This window comes from Scleropages formosus, chromosome 24 (assembly GCF_900964775.1).
Source record: "Scleropages formosus chromosome 24, fSclFor1.1, whole genome shotgun sequence".
Lineage (NCBI taxonomy): Eukaryota > Metazoa > Chordata > Actinopteri > Osteoglossiformes > Osteoglossidae > Scleropages > Scleropages formosus.
This window is the reverse complement of record NC_041829.1, coordinates 2413752-2439614: the sequence shown is the minus strand read 5'-3', so window position 1 is coordinate 2439614 and position 25863 is coordinate 2413752. Positions and strand designations below refer to the sequence as shown.

At 40.1% G+C, this 25863-nt stretch overlaps 1 protein-coding gene across 3 annotated transcripts; it reads left to right on the top strand.

Moving 5' to 3' along the window:
- The first annotated feature begins 9150 nt into the window (after nt 1-9150).
- Nucleotides 9151-25623, top strand: LOC108936448 (uncharacterized). Of its 3 annotated transcripts, none has more exons than XM_018755808.2 (10): nt 9151-9266; nt 9474-9647; nt 10683-10758; nt 10928-11006; nt 11765-11866; nt 14209-14355; nt 17337-17607; nt 18953-19014; nt 24930-25032; nt 25460-25623. In XM_018755808.2, the coding sequence occupies exons 2-10, from the start codon at nt 9486-9488 to the stop codon at nt 25541-25543; spliced, it is 1086 nt and encodes a 361-aa protein (XP_018611324.1). In that variant the 5' UTR covers nt 9151-9266; nt 9474-9485; the 3' UTR covers nt 25544-25623. The 3 variants fall into 3 exon arrangements, with proteins under 3 accessions (XP_018611324.1, XP_018611323.1, XP_018611321.1); XM_018755807.2 differs by lacking the exons at nt 24930-25032; nt 25460-25623 and adding exons at nt 21497-21640; nt 22197-22790 and having other exon boundaries at nt 10943-11006; XM_018755805.2 differs by lacking the exons at nt 24930-25032; nt 25460-25623 and adding exons at nt 21497-21640; nt 22197-22790.
- The last annotated feature ends 240 nt before the right edge of the window (nt 25624-25863 follow it).

Genomic DNA, 25863 nt, shown 5'->3' with positions numbered 1-25863 from the left:
GTTCAGTTTCTGTACTTTTTTGGATTGTTTACTATGTCCTGTATAGTATTTTTGAATACTGCCCTTCACAACAGATATTGTCAGAGTGCTAAATTAAAATATTAAAATAGCCCAGTGCAATTCATAATTATATCAAAATGATGGCCAAATTTAATATTAAAAATACATTTAAAAAAAAAAAAATCAGTAGTGACATGTCAAGGTGGTAGAAAGGACTCAGGGAAACTGACACACCTGGGACAACCCTCTACTTGCCCCGGGTAGCAAGCAGCAGATGGAACGTCAACATGGAAACAGCACTGCTCATCAAAGCCAACTAACACATGGTCAGCAAGATTTCAGGTGGGAGAAAAAATGAAGGCAAACATGAATATGATATGGCACTATTGGTATTACTTGCAATATTCTGAGCAGAATGCATAGTTACACATTTAATTACCTGTATCTCAGTCCATGCCAGATTTTTTAATGTCAGCTACATTGTAACATTTGCTTTTTATGAGACACAACACATACAGAACCATGTTGTAGAGCGCAAGCACTGAAAAGTATTCTGTGTCTGCCAATATGAAGAAACTGATTTAAATTCTGCTTGCTAAGTGTATATTCATTGTGCAAGGTTTTCCTTCATACTTCCTAATTTCTGATTTGTAGCATTACCTGGGAGGTTACCGAACATCTTACAACTTCTGCAAGTGTCTTTAAAAGCATAACTTCAGCAAGACTGTTGCAGACATCATTCTGCATACCCATATGAATCTCTGATGTCAGTATACCAAATTGATTAATCACTCCCAATACCAGTAAAAACAATTTACAGTCTTGTGATCATTCAATGTACTTTGTAGAGAGTATTTTCAGCAGTATGGCAAAAAAAACATAAAGCATCATATTTAACAAAAAAAAATACAAAAAATCCATATAAGTATTATGAATACTATAAAAATCTGAACCAGGCTGAAACAATTCAATTCAATTTATTGTTCTAGAGCATGCTTTTCACAGTGACACAGCAGTAAACAAAAAGACAAAGCAGAAACAGGTACAGCAGATAATCGGATGCCTTCATCAGTCATCACCCACATTCATCTAGAATCATTCACGCGTACTGCTGTTAACTTCAGATACAGATGTCGATCTGGGATATACAAAGTTCTCAGGGCCATTGGGTGTGGTTATCCGCTGAGGTGGATCCCTTTAGTCAGCCTCTAACCCTGCTACCCTGATTTAATGGGTCATAATACAGGAAATAATGGATGGGTGGTCTTGGGTGGTTGCATATGTTGAACTGGATTAAGTTGATCGAACATCATTGCCAAAAACACTGCAGCAGTTCAGAACTACCGGACATCCCACTGGTAGCCATCTGCTCCACAGCTTGGATTAATTCCTGGGAAGGTGACAGTGATCTGTGGCCCTGGCATGCCAGGAAAAAATCATACCCATAACCTTTTTACACACAAAAGCCTTTTCTTTAAAACACTCATGATTTACTGGTTAATTTTTCCAATGTTGTTAGAATTCCCATCCCAGTGCCACCTTGTAGCATAGGGCATGCCTCTCTCTGGGAAGCGCTCTCATCTTTGCATGTCACAAGTTGCAGTCTGATGACACATCCTGGGTTCTGAGGCCAGGGATTAAACTTATCATAGGCATCAGTAAGTGTAAATTGCAATGTTTCAGAGACTGTTTAAAAAAAGACACACATTTTCTTCACAAATCCATTGTCTAAAACGGATGTGTTATGGAGCCAAAGCAACTTACTTTCACAATGTTCCCAGCTCAAAGGACACCTTTTTATGTAGCTCACTTGAGTGACTCATTGGTAAAATTGACACTGGGTTTACAAACAAACTGTTGCAAACAGACTTGCATTCAAGGTAGGTTTGTAAAGGGAAGAGAGAGTGTACTTAGAATTCAATTAAACTTAAAGTTTATCTCAGTATAATTATAATATCTACAGTATATTATAGACTGCAATGGACTGGCAAAGCATCCAGGATGTGCTTTGACAAGTATTAAAACCCTTTATGTCTAAGATAGGGCTGTGATGGTTCGGAGCCTAATTTGGACAAGGGGTTACCAAAAGTGTGAGTGAGTCAGTGAGTAACATCTATAATATATTTAAATATTTAAGCAATGATTACCTATATTTTGTAGTTTAGTTGATGTTTTCAGAATATATTCTAAATAAAACATACGGCATTTACAATATATCCTGCCAACATTCTAAACGAAAAAGCCTGAGGTAACTCACTGAGGCAGAGTGAAGAAATACAAGGCTGTTATTCCAAACTGTTTGCAGAAGTTGTTCGATAATCTGTTTAGCAATAAATCTCACATTCTACATCAAACAAATTGCTGTCAAAGTCATGTGCAACTCCAGTCTCCGACAGCTATCATGCAGAAATGCAACTTGCTCCAAAAGGATATGACAACATTGTGCAACCTGGCCATTTACCCAAACAACCAACGTCAATAATCACTTGTCCCAAGCGGGGTCACAGTGAGCCGAAGCCTATCCTGGAAACACAGGGTGCCAGGCTTGGTGGGGGAGGTACACCCTGGAGGGGACGCCAGTCCATCGTAATGGCCATTTATCCAAATTTTGTAAGTCCAGACAAATCAAAGCGTAACAATCAGAGTCTCAATAAACAAAAACTGCAAAGAATACAGATTTTATCAGCATCTGAATTACAAACCAGCATCAGATTTGATAAGATTCCTTGAATATTCTCATTATATTGTGTACTGTAGAAGGTGAAATGCCGAAAATCCAATCTGTCTTTGGGTAACGTTGTTCTCAAAGTGCTGGATTATTCACTGACTCATCTACTGGGAAATTTGCAAGCTTATTGTAATTTCAACTTGTCACATCGACATTAGTCCTAAACTATCCTATCCTAACTTTTTTGGAATGTGTTTCAGGTATCAATTTAAGAACAAACATGTATCTTCAAAGAACAATGCAGTTGTTCAGGTAAAACATGAAATATCTTGTTTTTTATACTGTTTTTGTTTGAATACAAACCAAAGTAAATTTACAAATCACTCCTTTTTGCATTTTCCATACAGTCCCAACTTCTTCGGAATTGGATTTGTAAATATTTAAACTAGAACACTGCTGTAATAATGGTAAAACCCAAACCACTGTAATTACTGAACTCCCTGAAAAGGTGCCAATAGGATGAGGAGGCAAATGCTATAATGGTATATAACATTCCTGAAGAAGACCTACTATTGATTGGGGCAGTGCAGCCCTTTTAAGGCCACTATCTGTGCAGCTCAGCACATCCATCAGTCAGGAAGCAGCACCGAAACTGTTCTGGGAAATTGTTTGTCTGGCATCACCTTTGGTTCCAACTACCCAGCTCTTTCCTCCAAAACCCCATCTAAACTGGGTGACTGACAGGTCTGATCCTGCATGAATTACAGTATACACTGTAAGAATGCTACATATGATCCTCCAGCAATACTTGTTGTTTGGTGTTTAACTGCGGGCAGCACAGTGAGTAGTGCTGCTGTCTCACAAAGCCTGGGTGGTGCAAGAGGATGTGGGTTTGAGCCACACTCAGGCTGTATTGGGTTTGTATGTTCTTGCTATGTTTATGTGGGTTTCCTTTGGGTGCTCCAGTTTCCTTCCTCTGTTCTGACGCTTCAAATAAATAAATAAATAAATAAACAAATCAATCAATCACGTGTACACACACACTGACTGAAACTGCTTGCCTCGAGCAGGGTCGCAGCAAGCCGGAGCCTAACCCGGCAACACAGGGTGCAAGGCTGGAGAGGGAGGGGACACACCCAGGACGGTACGCCAGTCTGTCACAAGGCTCCCCAAGTGGGACTCAAACCCCAGACCCACCAGAGAGCAGGACCCAGCCAAACCTGCTGCACGACCGCACCCCCATTAATCACGTGTAGCATGTGACAATTTTTTTTTTTTTTTTTAATATTTTTTTATAGAGCGCTCTTCTCACGCAGTGACACAGAATGCTTTAACACAGACATAAGGCAAGAAAAACAGATACAAACAAAGAAGCCGGTCAACTAATGGCTACCATAATGAAGAACTTATTATAGAGCTATAAGTATACCTACTGGCCACCGGGGAAAGGAACAAAAACTCCCAATTGAAAGCTGAGGGAGAAAAAACCTCTGGGGGTCCACGGGCCAGTGGTAGCCCACACCTCCTGGGCATTCTAGAAAATAACAATTTGTAAGCCAGTGTTTAACAAGTAATTATAATGTTGGTAAATGGCATCTTGGATCCCCGACTCGGCATGGAACATCTCGATCGTCACGGCAGATGGATATCATCCTCTGTCAGCATGGGATTCGTCTGTCACCACTGGCCAGCCTCCTCAGGTCTTATGTAGCGAGGTAGTGCTCAACGAGAAGATAGGACAGAGTTAGTAATTTGTTACTTCAGTAAATTTAAAATGCATTTTTGTAAAGGTGATAAAATAAATAACCAAGGCAGGTTGAATTACATTATGAGGTGGAATGCCTGAATGAACATGTAAGTCTTAAGTCGGGATTTGAAAACAGAAACAGACGGGGCATTTCTGACAGTAACTGGTAGACTATTCCACAGCTTAGGTGCTCTATAACTGAAGGCGCGACCTCCTACTGAGGTCTTATTGATCACAGGCACTTTAAGGTAACCTGCATCTAATGAACGGAGATATTGTCCTGGGATATAAAGATTAATGATCTCACAAAGGTAAGCCAGAGCAATGCCATGTATTGCCTTATAGGTCAAAAGTAGGATTTTATAATCAACTCTATAAGAGACCGGGAGCCAATGCAAGGATTTAAGTACCGGTGTTATATGGTCGTACTTCCTAGTTCTAGTAACAATTTTCGCAGCAGCATTTTGTACCAACTGTAGCCTGGATACAGTCTGGTACGGACAACCCGACAATAAAGCATTACAGTAATCCAGCCTGCTGGAAATAAAAGCATGAACCAGTTTCTCAGAATCCCGTCTACAAAGGAATCGCCGCATTTTAGCTATGCTTCTTAATTGAAGGAAGGAAGACTTAGTCAAAGCATTTACATGTGATACAAATGACAGCTTTCCATCCAGTAGGACACCCAAATCCTTGACACAATCGGTACGCTTGAAGGTAAAACCATTTGTTGTAAAGATTGACGTGATTGAGTCGAGAGTTTTAGCATCACCACCCACCACAAGTACTTCTGTTTTACTGGCATTTAGAGAAATCATCACTCATCCATAATTTTATACTGGTAAAAAAAGTGTAAAATATAAAATATAAAAGTGTTTCACTGGTATATAGATTAGTGACTCACTGTAAGTAGTGTATCTAGCGCTATAACGCACGGACTTAAAACACTAGTGTTCACTGGAAGTTGCGTTGCAGAAAAGATTCCACTAAAACATAACTGTAGATAGGAGAGTAACAATGGAGTTATGTGAATACAGACAGAAATAGTGTTCTCACTGTAAGTAGTGTATCTAGTGTTGTAAGGCATGGACTTAAACACTAGTGTTCACTGGAAGTTGCATTGCAGAAAAGAGTCTGCTAAATACACATAACTGTAGATAGAGTACCAATGGAGTTATGTGAATGTAAATACAGACAGAAATAGTGTTCTCAGGAACTCGGGTAACATCCAAAGAAAAAACAAAATCAATTTAAGAGAAACACTGGCAAAATTAGCCACAGCTGTTAGTAGTCAGTGGTTAAAAAAACTAATTACTAGTTCAAGAATTTGTGTTACACTTTGCCTGACCAATCTGTTGACCCTCACACGTTTCATGAAATAGTGTGCTTTTTTCTATTAAAACTTCTCATAAGTTTCCCATTATTGTTCTTTCTTTTTTCAGGCATCTCACAAGAAAGCTATTCAGAAACAATCAGCATCAAACCCATGTTTTGCGAAGACATCAGTCAGCGAAAACCAGTTGGAGACCTGTGCCTTTAACAATTTTTAATTTTTTTTACCTTTGTTGTTAATGTTGATTTTCTTTTAAAAATCTGCTAAGTGACTTCTTAGTGGACTTCTTCCTATGTTTAGAGGTCAAACAAATCTGTCCCTTGTGACTCATGAACATTCCAGATTGCTGACAACCTTTCTAAAGAAACTAATGTACTTGTTATTTTGTTCCGCAAGGAATCTATCTCTCTGTGCAATACTGGCCAATATAAATGTTAAGTTATAGTGTGGAGGCAGAAGTTAACTGACTTTACATATTTTTGTAGAATTATTTTCATAATTTCTATTTTTATAAAATAATCAAATTCACAGATGGAAAGAACACAAGCATTTTCACCAAGCACACATGAAGGCCATCTTTTGTTGTTTCCCTGGGGCTTCTTTTCCTGGTCAAATCTGTACCAAGGTTATTAATGAAGCATCCATGGACAGTTCTAGGCTTTGCTCTTGTCACATTTCTGACAAGTCCTTGGAAAACTAGAAGGCCAAGCATACATAATGACAGTTTTATTGTTACTGCAGAAGTTAGAAGAATTTAAATTGTTTTAAGGGGTAGATTTTTTTTAAACTCTGGATGCAGCCTCAAATCAAGACAATTATTTAACTTTTTCTTGCATATCACACACATATATATATTATACACACACACACACACACACACACACAGTATGATTATATATATATATATTATATATATATATAAATTACACACACAGTGTGTGTGTGTGTGTGTGTACACATTCTAGAAGTTCCTCCTAAAGTACTGAGGCAGCAGACTAAAGTTGGATCATCATTATAACAACTTCATATATCATTATGAATATATATCTGTGTAAAAGTTATGTTTATTCCATTAGTTGTACAAATAACAAATGTTTAATTTCATCCCATTTTCTTATTGCTCTGCTTTGCTTGGTGAAAATCATAGTTCATATTATACCAGGTCAGAGTTCTGATTCTTAATTTATTGAATCTTGGATTTGTTAAACTCTGGCTGCAAAAACATAGAAACATTTCAGGACTTCACCTGAACATCTTTATATACATAAACTCTACACAAATTAGATAAATGTTGATTATTTTTCTACTCTTGAATTCCATACTGCTAAATCCTTAAGTCAACTGACTAAAAGTAGCTCAGCTGACTTGCTGTTTGTTTTATCATTGTTGGCAATCAGTGAGTTGAGAAGGAAAGATGTGCAACCAGTGACTTTACTATGAAAGTTGCTGACTGGTGTCCCAGTTCATATGAAATTACCTCTTAAAACAAAACTTTTACACAATACTGTACTTACAACTGATCTCACAATCACAAATAGCTTGACAGTAAAACAAAAATGAGGCATTTGACTTGTGCTGTCCTAGTACTTTTGGAGAAAAGTACTATAGTACTGTTCATTACTAAGTTCTGCTTATGTCCTAATATCCCTGATTGTTATTGTGAAGACATGGTGTTCATGTTCTTTATCTGCTATCTTTGTTCTTTGTGAGGGTCTTCAAGTTTTATTTATGGGTGTTATTGGACCTTTTGAAAAAGCTAGTTGCTGCTTTTTTTTTAAAAAAAATCTGCAAATAACTGAGCCATCAAGGCAGAATTAGAATTCAGGAGACACTGTAGATACGAAGCAGCAGTGTGACCTGCTGAAGATGTCAAGGACTGCAAAAGCCAAAGTTGCAGACCTGAGTCACATGGACACTAGTCTATTGTGCGTGTGTACTTTTGGACTCTACATTGCTTCACTCTGGGAGTTACTGAACATAAAAATGTTAATCTAATTAGGGTAGTCCCTTTGGTGACCTGTCATTAGACAATGTGTGTACAGTGTATGAGAATCATATCTGTAGATGTGTACAAACCATTAGATTCCTTTATTTAAATAATTTCTCAGAAAAAAGTTGCCAAAATAATCAAAAGCCAAAATAATGATGTTCTGTTCCTATAACTGGTTTTTGGTGTTCCACATCTGAAACATAATACCTTTAATGTTACACTGTGCTTTTAAGAAATCTTGTTAATATTCTACTGAATCGTTCAGAAAAAGGCATAAAAATTACAAATAATTAACAACTGACAAAGTACAGAGTTGATTCTTTTTTCCCCAAATGAAAATACAGAACAGATAACTTGCCATGAACCTATTGATAAAGTTTAAAAAACTACTCCACATGCAGAAGAAACAGCAAGATAGGAAAACTTTGACATGTTATGTAAAGGATACCACAAAAGGTCAGGAAAAGCCTACACTCCTGACAAAGGTGGACATGCCATCAAGTCACCCCAGCTTATACTCACATGATTTGCAAGGCAAGAAGGAACAGAACATGCCTTGCCAATGACTTCTTCCATGGCATGTATGTCTGGATGGTAAACGGGAGAAACATGCAAACTTGAATTGAATTGAAGACGTTGTCATTGTACTGCTGTGCAATACAATGAAATAAACTTCATACACCCTGAACAGGAGCCACACCTCACACACTCACCAACTGACCAGGACATTTGGTCCTGAATCGCCTCAGGATGCATTAGTACTGTTAACCGAGGGTTCTTGTAGGGTTCGCCTAGACACTTAGAGCTCCAGAAAATAACAAACGATACCCGTCCAGGTTGGTTTCAAACACCTTCAAAGTTTTCATTGGATGAACACGTGTGAAACTTACAAAGAAGACTGGCTGATGCACTCCAGTGCGCATGTACAAAGTCCCACCTATGGCAAACCCCGAGAGGAGAAAAGACACATATGAACCACCAGCAGTGAATAGTCTCCTAGTGTCACCACATCCAAAGTAAATCTTTTACAGTAGAATACAAGCTGGTCAGACCAGAGTGCCGAAGGTACATAAAATTAAACGTATGAATTTGACTGATTAAAAACAAACAAATAGAAATGCAATTCCTTACATTAAAATGTTGTAAAACCCTTCCACTCACTCAGTTTCTGTCCGCCTCCTCATCATCTCAGGGCAAAATATTGACAGAAAGGAGAGCTGTACTCACCTTTTTTAGTCACACAAGACAAGTCTCGAATACCCGATTTGTTTTGTTTCTTACTAGTCGCCAAGAAAATATTTGTGTTCTGGACTTTTGTTTTTATAAGAAAACAAAACGTATTTTAACACAATCCGATCGAGACAGAAACTCACTGGCACCAAGCAGCTGCTCGCTCATTGGCTGGAGCTCGTATTCGATGATGACGTGTTCTTCAAATTTTGTATGAAGCGCCAAAGTGAAAAAAAAAAAAAAAAAAAAAGTCTTCGTGTTAATTTAGGTCGAGCAAACACTTGGATGAAAAAACCATGTAAGTATTTCTCAGAATATGTTAGTAAAATTCGCACACTAGTAAGCGTTTAACTGCCACTTCTCGTGGCATTAGTTTGAGGAACTTTAATCTGAGGCACACAACGAACTCGGAAACACGGCTGGCCTGAGCACTCCGTGCACCTGAGTTGCTGGAATCAGTGCAAGTGTATACATATTTACGTGGGGCACATGCGTGTGTTTGCAGCAGCGCTGGCCCATGCTTGGTAGACGCGACTTCCCCAGTCGAGCGGAAAAAAAGGTCATCGCAGAGTCCGTGAAGGCGAGGAAGCGCGGGCGATGTCGAAGTCCCGCGCTCAGCCGTCTCTATGACAACCTATGGAGAATGGCGATGCCTTGTGGCACGAGGAGGCCCGCCAAGGTGGCTCGGAACAGCTTCACTGAGCGACATACACAGTCTGGAGTTACCTTACTGCACAGGACCCTGCTGTACTTTGCTCTGTTTATTATTATTGTTGTTATTATTAGTAATAACAGCAGTAATAATAATAATGATGATAACAATAATATAACTGACGTGTACTAGTAATTGCCCAAACATCATGGGCCCATCATGGAGGAAAGCTAGCAAGTCTCATGATTATACCGGTAACTTATTCCCGAAGCATATATTGATTGCAGCAGCAATTTATTTGAATTATTATATTGTGGGAACGGATTTATTATGTAGGAACGGGTTTTTTACTGGTTTTATGTATTTATTATGAATGACAAAGTGTAATTTCAGTTGGGGCTGTCAGGTGAAATTCAAATTGGTAGCTAATGACATGTGCCTACGCAAATAGAACTTTAATGTGTCCCCCAGTATTTGTGTATTACTCCATGAAGTACCATGTTTATTATTTTTCAACCCTTCAGTATGTGATAACGTATTATTATACAACTGCAACACCTTTCAGTTGGTGCTCAGTTTCCCCATCCAGTGATACTGTGGTTTGAGGCAGAGAAGCATGGCATGTAAATAAATGGGTATTGAACTGGACCCTAGCTATGGCTCCTCTCAATAAAGTTCTAGCAACAAAATACAGCATGTTCATTCAGCTGACACTTTTCTGCAAAACAACTTATAGTATTAAGGTAACAATTATTTACCCATTGATTTATACAGCTGGGTAATTTTACAGGAGCAGTTTAGGGTAACTACCTTGCTCAACAGTATTACAGCCAGAGGTGGGGATTAAACCTATGTCCTTTGGGTCTAAGGCTGTAGCTCTAACCACTACACTACAAGCTACTCCCTTTACACTGGATGCATTATAGGAATTCTGACCTGATCTATTACATACTTTAACATATGTTTACTTACCAGTTTTGACTGTTTCACCAGTTTCAGAGAGAATAAAATTTTATATTTGTAGGCAGATATCAAATATTGTGTGTCCAATTTTTCTGATAGTGGGAGATTCTTCAGCAGGCAAAAATCTTTCTGCAACAACAGGAAACTCACCTCAGTAGACTGCTCTTTCTGAAAGGTAAGGATTCATCCCTTGGCTCACTGTTACTTTGCTGAATGTGTATGTATGCGATTCACCTTTGTGGCTGCTGTGTGAATCATTTGGATTTTGGGAAAAAAGGAACGTGTGTTTTTGCGGTGCTTGTATATAACAATGTTTTCTACTGTATTGGCTATTTTAATTTTAGAGACATTTCTTCCAGCTAATTGTGGCCCATATAATTTGGATGAGGTCAAAGAAGAATACAGAATGCAGCATTACTGTAGGTAGGTGCCATATTAATGTAGTGCTGCATTTGCACACCAGAGGGCAGGATGCTTCTGCAAAGCTTTCTACAGACTTGTCATAGTGTGGTGTTCGCTGCCTACAAAACTGGGCCAGAGAGCAAAGGGCTGAAATTCATCTGTCTTTGGGAAAGTCAAATCTCATCTTCACGCTCTTTGGAAAATACTGTATCAGATAACAGGTGTCCCCTAAATTGCTATCAAAATTATGTATTTATAAGAATAAGATATATTCTCAAAAAGAATGTTTACACTACATATTTTGAATTAAAAAAGTTAAACTTTAAGTTATAGTATAGTTCTGTTATAGTCTGAAATGCAAGAAGTGCAAAACAAATGTATCTGTTCTGTTTGGCTGTAAGAAACAACTCTCTATAGAGATAGGGTCAATGTCTAAACAGATTAAAAAAATTGATTCACTGCTTCTTTTAATGACCCAACATCATACTTGATATGAAATAAGTTACTCTTCCAGGTGATGTAATGTATTTCTTATGCTGTGTTCAGAATAGCATCAATATTTTATGATTTTCAATTCCAGTTACAGCAAAATTTTTTGACAGTTTACAAAAAAAAATATGGATAGCCAAAATGTAACAGTCTGTGCATTAATAGAGCTTAATGTTTCAGCTGATGTGGAGTATATCTGACATGAATTGCAAACATTTCAATGCGCTGGTAAATTTCCATTACTACTTATTAACCTCTGTCCCACATCAAACAAGCACAATTATTTCCAGTTCAGGAATGGTTGAGAGCTTTGACAGCAGTAAAGATGAAACTGGGGATGACCTGGACATGTCACAGTCTTGCAGAGACGCCACTGCCATGGAGTTTAAGGGGTGAGAACTGACCGCCTTGCTTGAGAATGGACTATCATGTATTGCTGCTGGACATAACATTTCAGCATTTCAGCTTACCATTTCATTACAAGATATCCTTCAAAGAATATCAGTTACATTATGATTTCCCAACAGTTATTACACAACAAGAGCGGAGATAGTTCCATCTTTCACAGATGAGGCATCATCAGAGGAAGCGATGGACTAGCATCTTCAAGTATCTGGCCTTGTGCAGTCAGAATACCAATTGTAATGAGTTGTGGCAACTAGAAGCCCTGGCCAACATGGTAGTGTTGTTGTCTCATGGAACCAGTGCTGTTTAGGCTTAGGCTGAAATCCAGGTCAGTCTGTGGGGAGTTCTCATGTTCTTACTGTGTCTGAATGAGTTTTCTCCCACAGTCTAAAGACACGCAGTTTAGGATAATTGCACACTCTAAATTGCCCATTATATGTGTGTGTGTGTGGCTACCCTTCAATGGATTGACATTCCATCTAGGGTGTGCCCTTCAGCCTTGCACCCATTTATTTTGGGATAGGCTTCACACTATCATGACCCTGACGAAGACAAGCACTTTAACAAAAGTTAAGTGAACTAGAAGCTCCTTCCCAGACACTCAGACTTAGCCCAACCTCCCGTCTCTCAATTCACAGGGAAAGTATTATCTCCCAAAAACTAGTTCAACTGACTATTCAACTGAATGTTTTCTTTTAGCAGATGTACACCAGTGAAAGCTAGGTGGCAGCATGACCAAGTCCTTGTCAATATTTCTGCATAGATTGTTGGCCACTATGGAGTTTTTTTTTTTACTTTTCATAGCTGATTGTTTCAAAGAACAGTTGCAAAGATGGAGTGTAGATTTTTATGGAGCATTATGGTGAGGTGTCTGGATTTCAGAAACACTGCAGGGTTAGGGTGTCAGGTAATGAACTCCCTACACAGCCTGGAATAGTGTTCTAACAGACATGCTTCTCTTTATAACAAACTATTATATATTGCTTTCACTGCCGTTCCTTTTCAAATAATAGCAAGCTTTACATAATACAGTACATGCTAAATACCTACCTTTGCCTGATGATATGTTGTATTTCTTGTACCACAGCTGTAAAGTTTTTTGCCACCCAAGCAATTTTAAGTGTCTCAGAAAGTAACAAAATGAACAAAAGTACTCTTCATATTATTAGTTTCAGTGACAACTTAAAAGAGTAGAAAAACATTTAAACCTTAGCAATTTTAATGAGTGCCTTTGACTACAACTGCATTTTCAGAATAACTTCATTATATCACTGTCTGTTATGATTTTTTTGAACAAAGCACATCTGCCTCTTGTATAAGAGACTCTGACTTTTTAAATGTTCTCCATTCCTGTTTTCTAATACAACATAGAGTTTGCCAATGTAAGTTAAAATTGCACTCATCCACAGCTTGTAGATTTTTGACCAGCAAATTTATTCACTTATGATGAAATTGGATGGTGATGGTGAGAAGGATAATAGCAAATCTATTAGCACTATTAACCATTTTATTTATGTGAGGGTGACATACTGTATTACAATATAATACAATATAATATACAATTTTTTACAATTTAGAGTACAGACCAGTCTATAACTTACTGTTATTTACATTTTTCATTTAGCAAACACTTTTCTCCAAAGTCACGTACATCTCAGAGAAAAAAATACAAGTGCACTACATCAACAGAAGGAGAGATTTGGATGCAGACACGTAATTCTAAAGAACACATTCTACCCTGTGAACCAGTATGCATCACATGAGTAGCTGCGTAAAGGTTTATCCATTATTCTGCAATTTCTAAAATTATAAACATTTACATCACACAAGTTGCTGCATAAAGGTCTATCCACACTTCAGTTTCTAATCACAAAACAATTTAATAAATCTTTACATGTTATTTAATATTTAGATTGTTCATCCATCTATTTTCTGAACTTGTTTATCCTGGTGAGGGTCATGCTTTTTTTTCTATTTTTTAAAAATTGGGTAAGTTTGAGGATGGGAGATGCATTAAAATTTGCCTCATGGAAATGGAAATTGCATTTTTGGGTAATGGAAAATTTTCAGCAATAAATTGCATCTTTTAACAACTGGAAGTTTTTGGCAATACACTTGCCGATAAATACAAGCATAGTTGAAACTCAACAGTTTACACTTGAATAAAACCATATGTCTCTGCTGAAGTACCATATACTGGATCATTTTATTTACCATATGTGATAGCACCAGTACCATATACTGAGTATGAACTGCAAACAGTTCAGTGCACTGATGCTTTTCCTGCTGCTATGTATTAACCTCCTTCCCATGTGTTGGTCTCCTATAGCACAGGAAATATAAATGAAGAAGGCATGACAGTTTTTACTGAAGAGGCAATTGAGATTCTAAACCATGATGATGAAGAAGTTGTAGATGGACCAGGCAGGTCACAGTCCTCCAAAAACTCCATTGCCAGTATCATTGCGTTTGAGGGGTGAGCACTAATCTCTTTGCCCGAGCATAAAAAGTCTTTTTTTTCTACTAGACATATTTTATTGCAAACCATTGCAAACTGTCTCCTTATTACATAAAGAAGAATGGAGAATTTTAAAAATTAAGACCAGTTTTACATTATGTAAGATTTTAGTTTCTTCACCATTTGATTCACAGTTACAAGTATCATTTGCACCTGGCTTTTTTCAAATGAGAATTAACTGGTCACTTAAAGATTGTTCAGTTCTGAGCAGTACACAGTGTGTAGAGACTGTTAATTTATGGAATACTGCTGCTTGGCGCAAAATATTCAGTAATGTTCATCCACATGATAATGTAAGATGGTGCCACCCACTAAGCTGCTGACTAACTGCAGAGGACATTATGTGGTTTGTCACAAATTATTGACTTTTGTGTTAGAAGACTGAAACAATTTCATGATTAAGTGACCACTTAATTCCAGAGATGTATAAACAAGGTTGGGTTATTTAACCTCTTATTTACATTCTCGGTTCAGTATAGATCATTAATATAGTAAATACAAGAAACATGAGCCACTTTTACTGGATTTAGTATATGCGTTATGGTAGAAAGAAGTAGAAATTGCCTATACAAGGTTAAGTTTGCTTTGAAAAAATGTCACGTCTAGGAGCCTGGAGAAGGATCACTATCTCACGCCCTGTGTTTTCCTGTATAGGCTCCAAATCAGCAGAACCCTGCACTTGAGATACTGCTACAGATATTGGATTTACATATGCATCCTTAATTGGTGGTTATTATGTATTTGGAGATATGTCTTTTTGCAGCAATGGATTTTTTTTCCTCAGTCTTCTTTGCGCACTGGATCCTCAGCTGTTCTCTCACTTGGCTTTCGGTTAGGAGTTTTTTTTTTCCTTTCCTCCGTGGCCAGTTGGCTTACTTACTGCTTTAGAAATTGGGTAGTTATTCTAGTAGTTTTATGTATAGTCAACTTTTTATTTATATTATGCATTTGACCCTTTGTTCAGTGCTCTTTGTCACTGTGTGAAAAGAGTGCTCTATAAAATTCAAGATACACAGAACAAGATGTTATACCCCATGCGTATTTATCAACGGCTGTACACAAAGACCCAGTCCAACAACATGAAACTACAGAGAACATCCAGCGTAGCCAACAGACATCTCCATGACCCGAGACCAAGAATCTTAGCAACTTTCTCCAACAAACCCACCAAATTAACAAATCCAAACCAACAAATCCATCAAACTAATAAATCCAGACCAACACACCAAACTAACACATCCACCAAACCAACACACCCACCAAACTAACAAATCCAAACCACCAAAATAAATTTAATTTAATTTAATTTAATTTAATTGAACTTGTGAACACATATGGGTCCAGAAGTCTGTATGCAACTCTTGATTGTTTGTAAGTCTAAAGTGACTTATTCCACTACTGTTACAATCAGTAAGAGCTTAATGATAGGACAGCTGGCAGCGTAGTGGTTAGCACTGCTGCCTTTGGATCTAAAAGTTGCAGGTTTAATCCCCACCTCCAGCTGTAGTACCTTTGAGCAAAGTATCTGTCCATACACTGTCAATGGGTTAGGCTCCAGTTTGCTGCAACCCCGCTCAGGACAAGTGATTGTAGACATTGTGTGTGTCTCTTTTGAAATGCATGGGCACGTCTGAATGCACGTGAGCTTGCATCTCTCGGATGTCACTGTCTTAAAAACAATCATGCATCTGTAATGGATATCATGACATGGGCTCAGGAATACTTTGGAGAAGTATGACTTCCTTTGTCAGCCAACATCATTTGCTGCTGCATCCACAGATGCAAATTGAGGCTTTACTATGGAAAGCAGAAGCCATACATCAACACTGTCCAGAAGCACCACTCATCTAAGATGGACAATAGCACAGTGGAATTGTGTTTTGTGGTCTGACAAGTCAACATTTCAGACAGTTTTTAGAAAAAAACTGCCATTGTGTTCTCTGGTCCAAAGATGAAAAGGACCATCCAAGCTGTTATCAGCAAAAGGTCCAAAAGCTGACATCTGTCACGACATAGGGGTGTGTTAGTGCCCGTGCCATGGGTAACATGCACTTCTGTGTGGACACCATTAATGCAAAAAGATACGTACAAATTTTAGAGCAACATATGCTGCCATCCAGGTGCTGTCTTTTCAGCAGGATGACGCCAAACCACATTCTACCCGGATTACAAGTGTATGGCTGTGTAAGCAAAGAGTGTGGGTACTAGGTTGGTCGGAATGCAGTCCTGAGCTGTCTCCGACTGAAAATCTGTGGCACGTTATGAAGGGCAAAATACTGCAACTAAGGCCCCGTACAATTGCACAGCTGAAGACCTGTATAATGGATGAATGGTGGAAAATTCCTTTTGCTAAACTTAACCAACTAGTGTTTTCAGTGCCGAAATGCTTAAGTGTTATTAAAACACATGGTGATGTAATACAGTGGTAAACACATGACTGTCACAACTTTTTTGGAACGTGTTGCTGGCATCAATTTCAGAATAAATGCATCTCTTCAAAAAAACAATGTAGTTCATGAGGTAAAACATTAAATGTAAGAAATACTCAAAGTAACTGTACATATCACTCCTTTTTATTAGCTTTTTTTTTTTGTTATTGGGATTGTATTTCAGAACCGCTACTCACAGTGATGTCCCTGACTGGTTTCTTTCTTACAGTTCAGAAGAATTGCCTAATGTAGATGATATATAGGGATTTAGTATGCATTGAACTTCTTGATGATCTCTTCTCAATGTTCAAAGAGATTCTGGTTTACATTTTTCTGGATTCTGTTTTATATTTTCTATACCTTGCTTCTGATCTGTATCATTTTGTAATTTTCTCTCCTTGTTCTGCAACAAATTTGATTTTTAGTCTACATGGTTTTCTTTGGTTCAATTTCATGATCTTATGAGGGAGGATGGTGAAGGGTCACCACACTCTTGTGTTTCTCCCACAGGTACCTGTTCTTCTACAAACAGATGATGGACATGCTATTGTGGAATGGGGTGCTGTTGCCAGAGCAGAGTGGCTTGCAATGTCTGGTGTCAAAGGTAATCTTTAGCTTGTGGCAGAGAATGACCCCTGAGCACTTTGCTGTGCTCCTCACCTTCAGCCAACAGAAGGGATTGTACCCCTTGGCCAGTATGCACCAAGACATCTGTCTCCCAAGCAGTTCTCAGATCAGCAGGCAGGAGGTGCTAGAGACCTCTGAATCGACCATGTATGAGGTAATTATCCACGCCACTGAAAGTGTTTTGATGAATAATGTAAGGGTTTCCAGAATCACTTAAACTCCTCTGCTTTTACCCACTTCAGACTGGCATACATGAAAGAAAGGAAACGTTACTTTCTGGGCTGACAAACCGAGACTTGGAAAACACACACACACACACACATTTTCTGAACCGCTCGTCCCATATGGGGTAGCGGGGAACCGGAGCCTACCCGGCAACACAGGGCGTAGGGCCAGAGGGGGAGGGGACACACCCAGGATGGGACGCCAGTCCGTCGCAAGGCACCCCAAGCGGGACTCAAACCCCAGACCCACTGGAGAGTAGGACCCGGTCCAACCCACTGCGCCACTGCGCCACCGCACCTCCCCCCGACTTGGAAAATAGATAAATGGAATGTAGTGTTTGCACTGGGGGCACAATGGTGCAGCAGGTTTGGCTGGGTTCCGCTGTCTGGTGGGTCTGGGGTTCGAGTCCTGTTTGAGGTGCCTTGTGACGGACTGGCGTCCCATCCTGGGTGTGTCCCCTCCCTCTCCAGTCTTACGCCCTGTGTTGCTGGATTGGGCTCTAGTTTGCCGCGACCTTGCTTGGGACAAGCAGTTTCAGACAGCATGTGTGTAGTGTCTGCACCTATAAATAATTTATTCTGACAAAAGGAATTGATACTATGTACTGTATGACTTTGAGGTATGAACCGCATGTACTGTATTACAGTGATGGGGGAGTCTTATGTATTATATTGCACATTGAGAGAGTGATGTGATCTTTTTCTTTAACAAACCCAAAATTCTGTGGCATCGTTATTCTGGTATTCAGCCTCATGAAAAGAGAAGTGTAAAGCCCAGAATCGTTACAATGGAGGGCTCTGGTTTGCCATTAAGTTTCATTATGGGTTTTCAAAAAATTTTTTTTTTTTTTTTTTTAAATAATCCAAGGTGTGCTGTAGAAATTTTCTAAGTAGAGACACTTGTTCTTACATAATCGCAGATACCTTGAATGGATGCTGATCTTTTAAGATTCAGTATAAACTTACTATTACAGACTGATATTGCAGACTATGAGATGTTTACAAGTGGAAGGCATTACTATCTACAACTGTGGATGCATGTGGTAGTGAAGTCATCAGGGTAAACTGTTCATGTGAGTTCGTGCATGAATTGGTTTGACATACTTGGTGGGTCACAGAGATGCTTGTGTGCCATTTGCTCAAGGCATCTGACGTGAAAACTTTAAATGTGAACACATGACAAAACACATGACTGTTTAAAAACCCAGGAAAATCCCAATTTAATTGGTAATACTGTTTGTTCAATCAGTGAGCTGTGGATGACCTTTTTTGCAGGACATGCTCCAAGATGTTTATGAGGTTCTTGAGAGACATCAGGATTCCATTTTGGAAGACAGGTGACTAAACTTGCTTCTGATCTGTTGATGATACTGAAATCTCTCAGGTAACAATGTATTAATCTCATGAGCGGAAAGCCCATAAGGAAATAATGTAACACTGAAAAGTTCAACTCAACTGTTACATCCATCTTTGTGTATTGTGACAGTCTGGTGCTTTTTGGCTTCTAAAGTGAATATTTTGTATTTCAGTTTTTCATTCAAAGAACAAAAAACATTGATAATAAAGGCTTACAGCAGCAGAACATGATACATTACAGAGTGGTAGGAAGAAAGAACAGAAACAGTTTCAACAGAGTAGACATATCCTTAAACATACATACTCAGTTAGCCCTTCAGTCAGTTTCCTTCTGTTTTTTCTGGTGATGGTCATACTGGTAGCATGATAAAGAGGTAGGCTCAAATCTTTGTTTGCTCAGCAACAGTCTCCTGTTCCTCCTGGGGGATCCGCAGTCATTCCAAGGCCAGCTGAAAGATAGAATATCTTTGTAACCTCTCCAAGTTCCTGTCAAACTGGAGCTTTTGCTTCTGCAAATCCTTTGCTGCTCCCCTTTTGACCTCCCACTCAAATTGAGATCCCCCTGAAAGCATTGCCCAGATGATCTCCATTTTATAAACTTCCCTCACCACTTGTGTCCACCAGCAGACATGTAGGGTTGCTGCCATGCGAGGCATCAACTGCTGTCAGGCTACAGCCTTTATCAGCCTAATCTACAACTGAGGTCTTGAACATGGTCTGTTCTGGCTCAAATGTCCCGGTCTTCACTTGGGGCAAGAGAGGAGGTCTCTTGGAGGTGGGAGTTCTCCAGTCGTTAATAGAAAATGCTCACAGAATGTATAGGTCTCTGAGGTCAGCCCAGCCTACAACCTATACATTGATACCAACTGATTACCAGATAGAGATTTTTTGATAGCACTGCCCCTTTTTATACCCAAGTGTCCAGAGCACATGACTTCAGGCTGGATGGCATGAGCACAAAAAGTAATCATTGATTTTTGGCCCAAGGTGATCTAATACCACGTATACTTATTAGCCTCCTTTTTTTCAAACATGGTACTAGTTATGGACAGTCCATGATTGGCACAGAAGTCCAGTAACTTCACCATTTCAGTTCAGATGTGGCAAGTTTTTTCCTCCCAATCATGCCTCTTCAAGTATTTCCATCTTTCCTAATATTAACTGAAGTACCCAGCAGATCTAGAAACTCAGTTGCTTGTAACTTCTCAAGTACATTTCCAGCCTGGTCTGTGAAAGCTGAATACTCTGACCAGTCAGATTTTCTGTCTGCAATCTCCTGCTACATTGATGGAACCATTTTGTCCATTTGGAAGAACTCCAGCTGCATAACCCTCAGTCAGGGGCTTATGAGTGTCCTCACACCCACCTGGGGACTTTCTCACAGAAGAACTCCAGTGTTCTCCAATGAAGAAGTTTGGTACCAAACTCCACAATATGGGTGGATATGATACCAGCTGTGTTTAGCCACTACTTTTCTACCCTTGCACCAGCTCAGACACTTTCCCCACCAGAGAGATTTCACATTCCTTGAGCCAGTTTCCATTCCAAGGCCTATTTGGTCTAGCTCTATGCTGCTCATGCCTGCTGCTTAGCACTGCACCCAACCCCTACCCTTCATTTTGTCAGAAGTAGGCCCACAAAGTGGCTCCACATAGCCATTTCTAGCTGAGTCCCAACGAGGTTATGTGGGTGGCTCAGTCATGAATACCACTCCCGATCCTGTTACATGGCTGGGTGGCATGGTGGCATGGCGAGTAGCACTGCTGTCTCACAGTGCCTGGGAGAGGACATTGGTTTGATCCCTGCTCAGTCTGTGTGGAGTTTGCATGTTCTTCCTGTGTCTGCGTGGGTTTCCTCTGGGTACTCTGGTTTCTTCCCACAGTCCAAAGACATGCTGGTCAGGTTCACCCATAGTGTGTGAGTGACTGAGAGAGTGTGTTCCACTGATGTATGGATGAGTGACCCATTGTAAGTAGTGTATCTAGCAGTGTAAGTGACCTTGGTGAATAAGGTGTGTGGGTAGATAACACTACATATAGTTCATTGGAGGTTGTTTTGGAGAAAAAGCATCTGCTCAATAAGTAAATGTAAACCGTAATCTGGGCATGGTACGCTTAATTTTTATGTGTGCTCACATGGATCTTTGTGTCCTTTTTTTCATCTTATTCTCTCTCTTTTGACCTGTTCACCAACAGAAACCTTACCTGGACCACGAGGCTTCACATGAAATAGTTTTGAGGTTCATTGAGACATACAAGCCCCAGAACCACATCGAGATGGTGGTCCATCAGTGATGAATATCCATACTGTACATACACAAAAAAACATCTGGGTTGATCATCTGTAGTCCCCTCAGTGAGAATCCACAGAGAGTCTTCACCTTTTCCTTCCTACTGTGCCCTCCTGCTCCTCCTTCTTTCTCTTCCATCCTCTCTCACCGCCAACAATTGTCTTGTTCTTCAGGGACAAAGCCATCTGCATCACGGGCAAGTTCTGGGCATCCACCTACGAAGTCTGGGAAAGTTCTAGGCACCTCCCTACGAAATCATATTCTCAGATTTTTAACCCATCAGAAATTGAAACTCGATCACCTGCTGTCACACAGAGGTATCTCAATCTAATCCTTTTGCCTCTTCTACAGAACATTTTCCCACAACTTATTTCTTTTATTGCCAAGTTCATCAACTTCTTGCTATCCTCTGGTTTCTTCCCATCCACTTTCAAAACTGCCTTCATTTCACCACTGTTAAAGAAATCCTCTCTGGATGCAGACTCAATCCAGAGGTACAGGCTGGTCTCTATCCTCCTTTTTCTGTAAAAAACTCTGTAACAGGCATCTTGTGATTAGTTGCCTGCATTCCTCACCTAGAATGATGTCCTCAATGTTAATGTTATCAGTCTGGATTCAAAGTTGGAAATTCCACTAAAGCAGCTCTTTTTGCAGTATCAAATGCTCTTCAGTCAGCTAGAGTATCCTCGGTCCTTATTTTTTTTTACCTGTCTCCAGCATGTGACTGTAGTCATCGGATTCTATTGTCCTCTCTTGGCATCAAAGGAACTGCACTGAAATGATGCGAGTCCTATCTATCTGGTAGCTCCTACCATGGATTCTCCTACCACTGCTATACCAGTGATACCCTGCTTTTTGTCTCCTTTCCCCTAGGGCTACAGTCATTTCCTTGTGCATCACTACCTGCCTCTCAGGCATCTCTACCTGGAAGTCTAATCACCAGCTTCAATTCAGCCTCTCCAAAACAGAGATCCTTTTCACCTCCCAGCTGGTCCATCCTCCTGTCGAGAACTGGCTCATTTCACCTACCACATTGGCTAAGAGCCTGAAAGTAATGATAAACTCAAGTCTATCCTTCTCTCAGTTTATGAAAGCCACAACCTGGTCCTGCAAATACGTTCTCCGTAACATCTGCAGAATCTTCCCTTGTTCAACAAACTTTATGTAACCCCTGCACCAGGACTACTGCAACTCTCTGCTATCTCGCCTTCCGGTCTCTACTATCAAACCTCTCAAGTTAATACAAAATGCTGCTGCATGAGTCGTGTTTGACCTGCCAAAGAATTCCCATGTATCTCCCCTCCTCATCTTGCTGAACTGGCTTCCTATAGCTGCCTGGATCAAATTCAGCTCTCTTGTTACAGCCTCCGAAACCATCAATGGATCTTCTCCCCGATATCTAGACCTAATCGCTCGCTATACGCCAACCAGACTGCTACACTCCTCCAATTCTGCTCTCTTACTGGTCCCCACATATAAGAGGTCCAAAATGAAAAATACAAACGTTTTCAGTTATGGTTCAGATGTGGTCAAATGACCTCACCCTCTCTTTCAGAACTGCTGAATCTCTCAAATTTAAGAAGGGTCTCAAAACTCACCTCTACTGCTTGTGTATGTATAGGCCTACTGACTTATACTGTAGTATGTGACAAATTTAATCATGTGTTTATGTCCCAGTCTCTCTTTCTGTTGCTGTAATAAATGTTTTTTTATTCTCTTAGATGAGGTAATCACTTTAGAAAAGTGTCTGCTAAATTAATAAATATAAGTGTACATAGTGTTTCAATCATACAGCACGTCTTTTACAGGTGGTGTCAGGAGCCTTGTATAAAAAAATTGATTTGATCTAAAGACAAATTATAAACTCTTCCTGGATCAGGGCCTTGGTGTGGCAGAAGGGCTTGCATGATTTAGGGATCTCCAGAGCTATGTCATCAGGAGCAGTATGCTCCTGGTAGGGTCTCCCAAGGCGAACAGACTAACACGATCCAAAAACCTCCATGGAAAAAGTAAACAAGAGAACGTTTACCCTGCCTGGAATAGTGTCACTGGGACCTACCCCTGGTGGCTGGGCAGCCCACGTAACCCAGCTGGGCTCAGCCGGGTGTGGGGATACCCACAAGCCCTTGGCTGGCTGCCATGCAGCTGGAGTTTATCCCAGTGGACGAGAGGGTCGCATCAATGCGACTTAAGGTCGCAGAGAGGAAAACTTTGACTGTTGTGTGTGCTTATACACCAAACAGCAGTTCAGAGTAGTCAAACCTTCTTGTAGAGGGTGGCTGGAGTTCTGGACAGGGCCCCACCTACAGACTCCATAGTCCTGCTGGGGGACTTCGACGCTCACGTTGGCAATGACTGGGAAATCTGGCAGGGGGTGATTGGGAAGAACGGCTTGCCTGATCCGAACCTGAACGGTGGAATGTTATTGGACTTCTGTGCTAGTCATGGTTTCTCCATAACAAACACCATGTTCGAACACAAGGATGCTCATAAGTGTACTTGATACCAGAGTTCCTTGGGCCAAATGTCAATGATTGACTTTGTAGTCGTTTCATCTGACTTGAGGCCACATGTTCTGGACACTCAGGTGAAGAGAGGTGTTGAGCTATCAACCAATCACCATCTGGTGGTGAGTTGGATCAGATGGTGGGGAAAACTGATGGACAGACCCGTTAGGGCTAAGCGTTTATGAGGGTGTGCTGGGAACGACTGTCGGAGAACCCTGTCCAGAATGATTTTAACCTGTACCTCCGGGAGAGCTTCTCCCATGTCCTGGAGGAGGTAGGGGGCACAGAGGACTGATTAATTTATTGTAAATCTGGCTGTTCTCTTTCAAAATTTCCAAACCATTTATTCTCTGAAAGTCTAGAGTCCAATTTACTGGACCCCATTTCAAATGTAAGATCACCTGAATCTGCCCAACCGCAGGTTCTGAATCACCCCACACAGCATTGTTCTCTGTACTTCAGTTCCTGTTTGGGTCAAGATTAGGTCTGTCACCCTCTACTTGCACTGAGCCTAGATTCTTAGTTTTCACTGTTCTTCTCGATATACAGTGAGGGAGGGACCTTGCTCCAGTAAAACCTCTTGATTCTCTTGTTCTTACCAGTATGAAATTTGTATGGACAGCATTGATTAATACATTTGTTTTGAAGACCCCCTCCCTTCCGTGCCACTGTCATGTGAATGAGGGGTAGATAAGATAATGGTTCATTTGTGTTCCCTTCTCATCCCCTTCCCACAGTCTTGCTTAAAGACCACTTCTGCTTCCTGTCAGTTCACAGTAGAATGGCAGAGCAACCAATGACTTAGTTTGTTCATTGAAATGCCAGTTCAGCTCCACCAAAAATGAATTGCAGAGAAAAAGGATGGATATCATGTTGCTGATACACGACAGATAAGGAACTTAACAGCAAGGCTGTGGGGTATGCGGGGACAATGGTCTGAATGGTCTGACTAAGAAGTCAATGCATCTCTTACACTGTTGTCAGTGCACTGGTTTTCACTCACTTGTCCTCAGACAGAATTGAAGTATAACTAGCATGCCACCCATTCTTGATAATATTAAATGCATTCTCTTCACTCTCCCCTACCCCCCTTTCCAAGACTGAAGATGGAGGTCCTAGGGAGCAGTGATTTTGAGAAGCTCACCAATATCTACAAGAGGATTATGTGCTTCTTGAAAGCAGAAGTCCCAGAGTTCATACAGGTAAGCAAGATAGAAGACATAGGACACTTGGGTATGTAGTGAGGGGCACCATAGTAAGGAAGCCCAGTTCTAACAATTTTATTGTAATGCAAAATAACCATCACCACTTTCTTGGTGGTATGCTTAACTACCTGGCAGACTCTCCATAGGTGCATAAAATATATACACACACACACACACACACACACACACACTTTCAGAACCGCTTGTCCCATACGGGGTCACGGGGAACCGGAGCCTACCCGGTAACACAGGGCATAAGGCCGGAGGGGGAGAGGACACACCCAGGACGGGACGCCAGTCCGTCGCAAGGCACCCCAAGCGGGACTCGAACCCCAGACCCACCGGAGAGTAGGACTGCGGTCCAACCCACTGCGCCACTGCACCGTGCATAAAATAATACTCCCCAATGTTTTATCTCCCTCAGGATTTGTGCTTACCAGAGGATTATGAAGCATTTCTACTGAACTGCACTGAAAAGTTTCAGGAAGATGATGACAATGACTCATAGATACTGCAACCAGCATAGCAAAAGGCAGTCTTAAATGCCAAAGCATTTCATTGATCACTAATAATTTTTTCTCGTTTACTCCCTAGCATGACTGAGTTAACACATTGTTTTAACTGAATAATTATTTTCTAAAACTTGTGATAACCTCTTTCATTGATCAGTTTTGTTATTTGTTGTATTTAATGAGTTGCTTCTGTATTTGTTAACTTCTCACTTTAAAGTTATAGTGAAGAACTGTTATTGACTTGCAGTTGTGGATATTTGACATATACTTATGCACAGATGAGCATCACTCATATGAGTTATTATATTTAATGAAT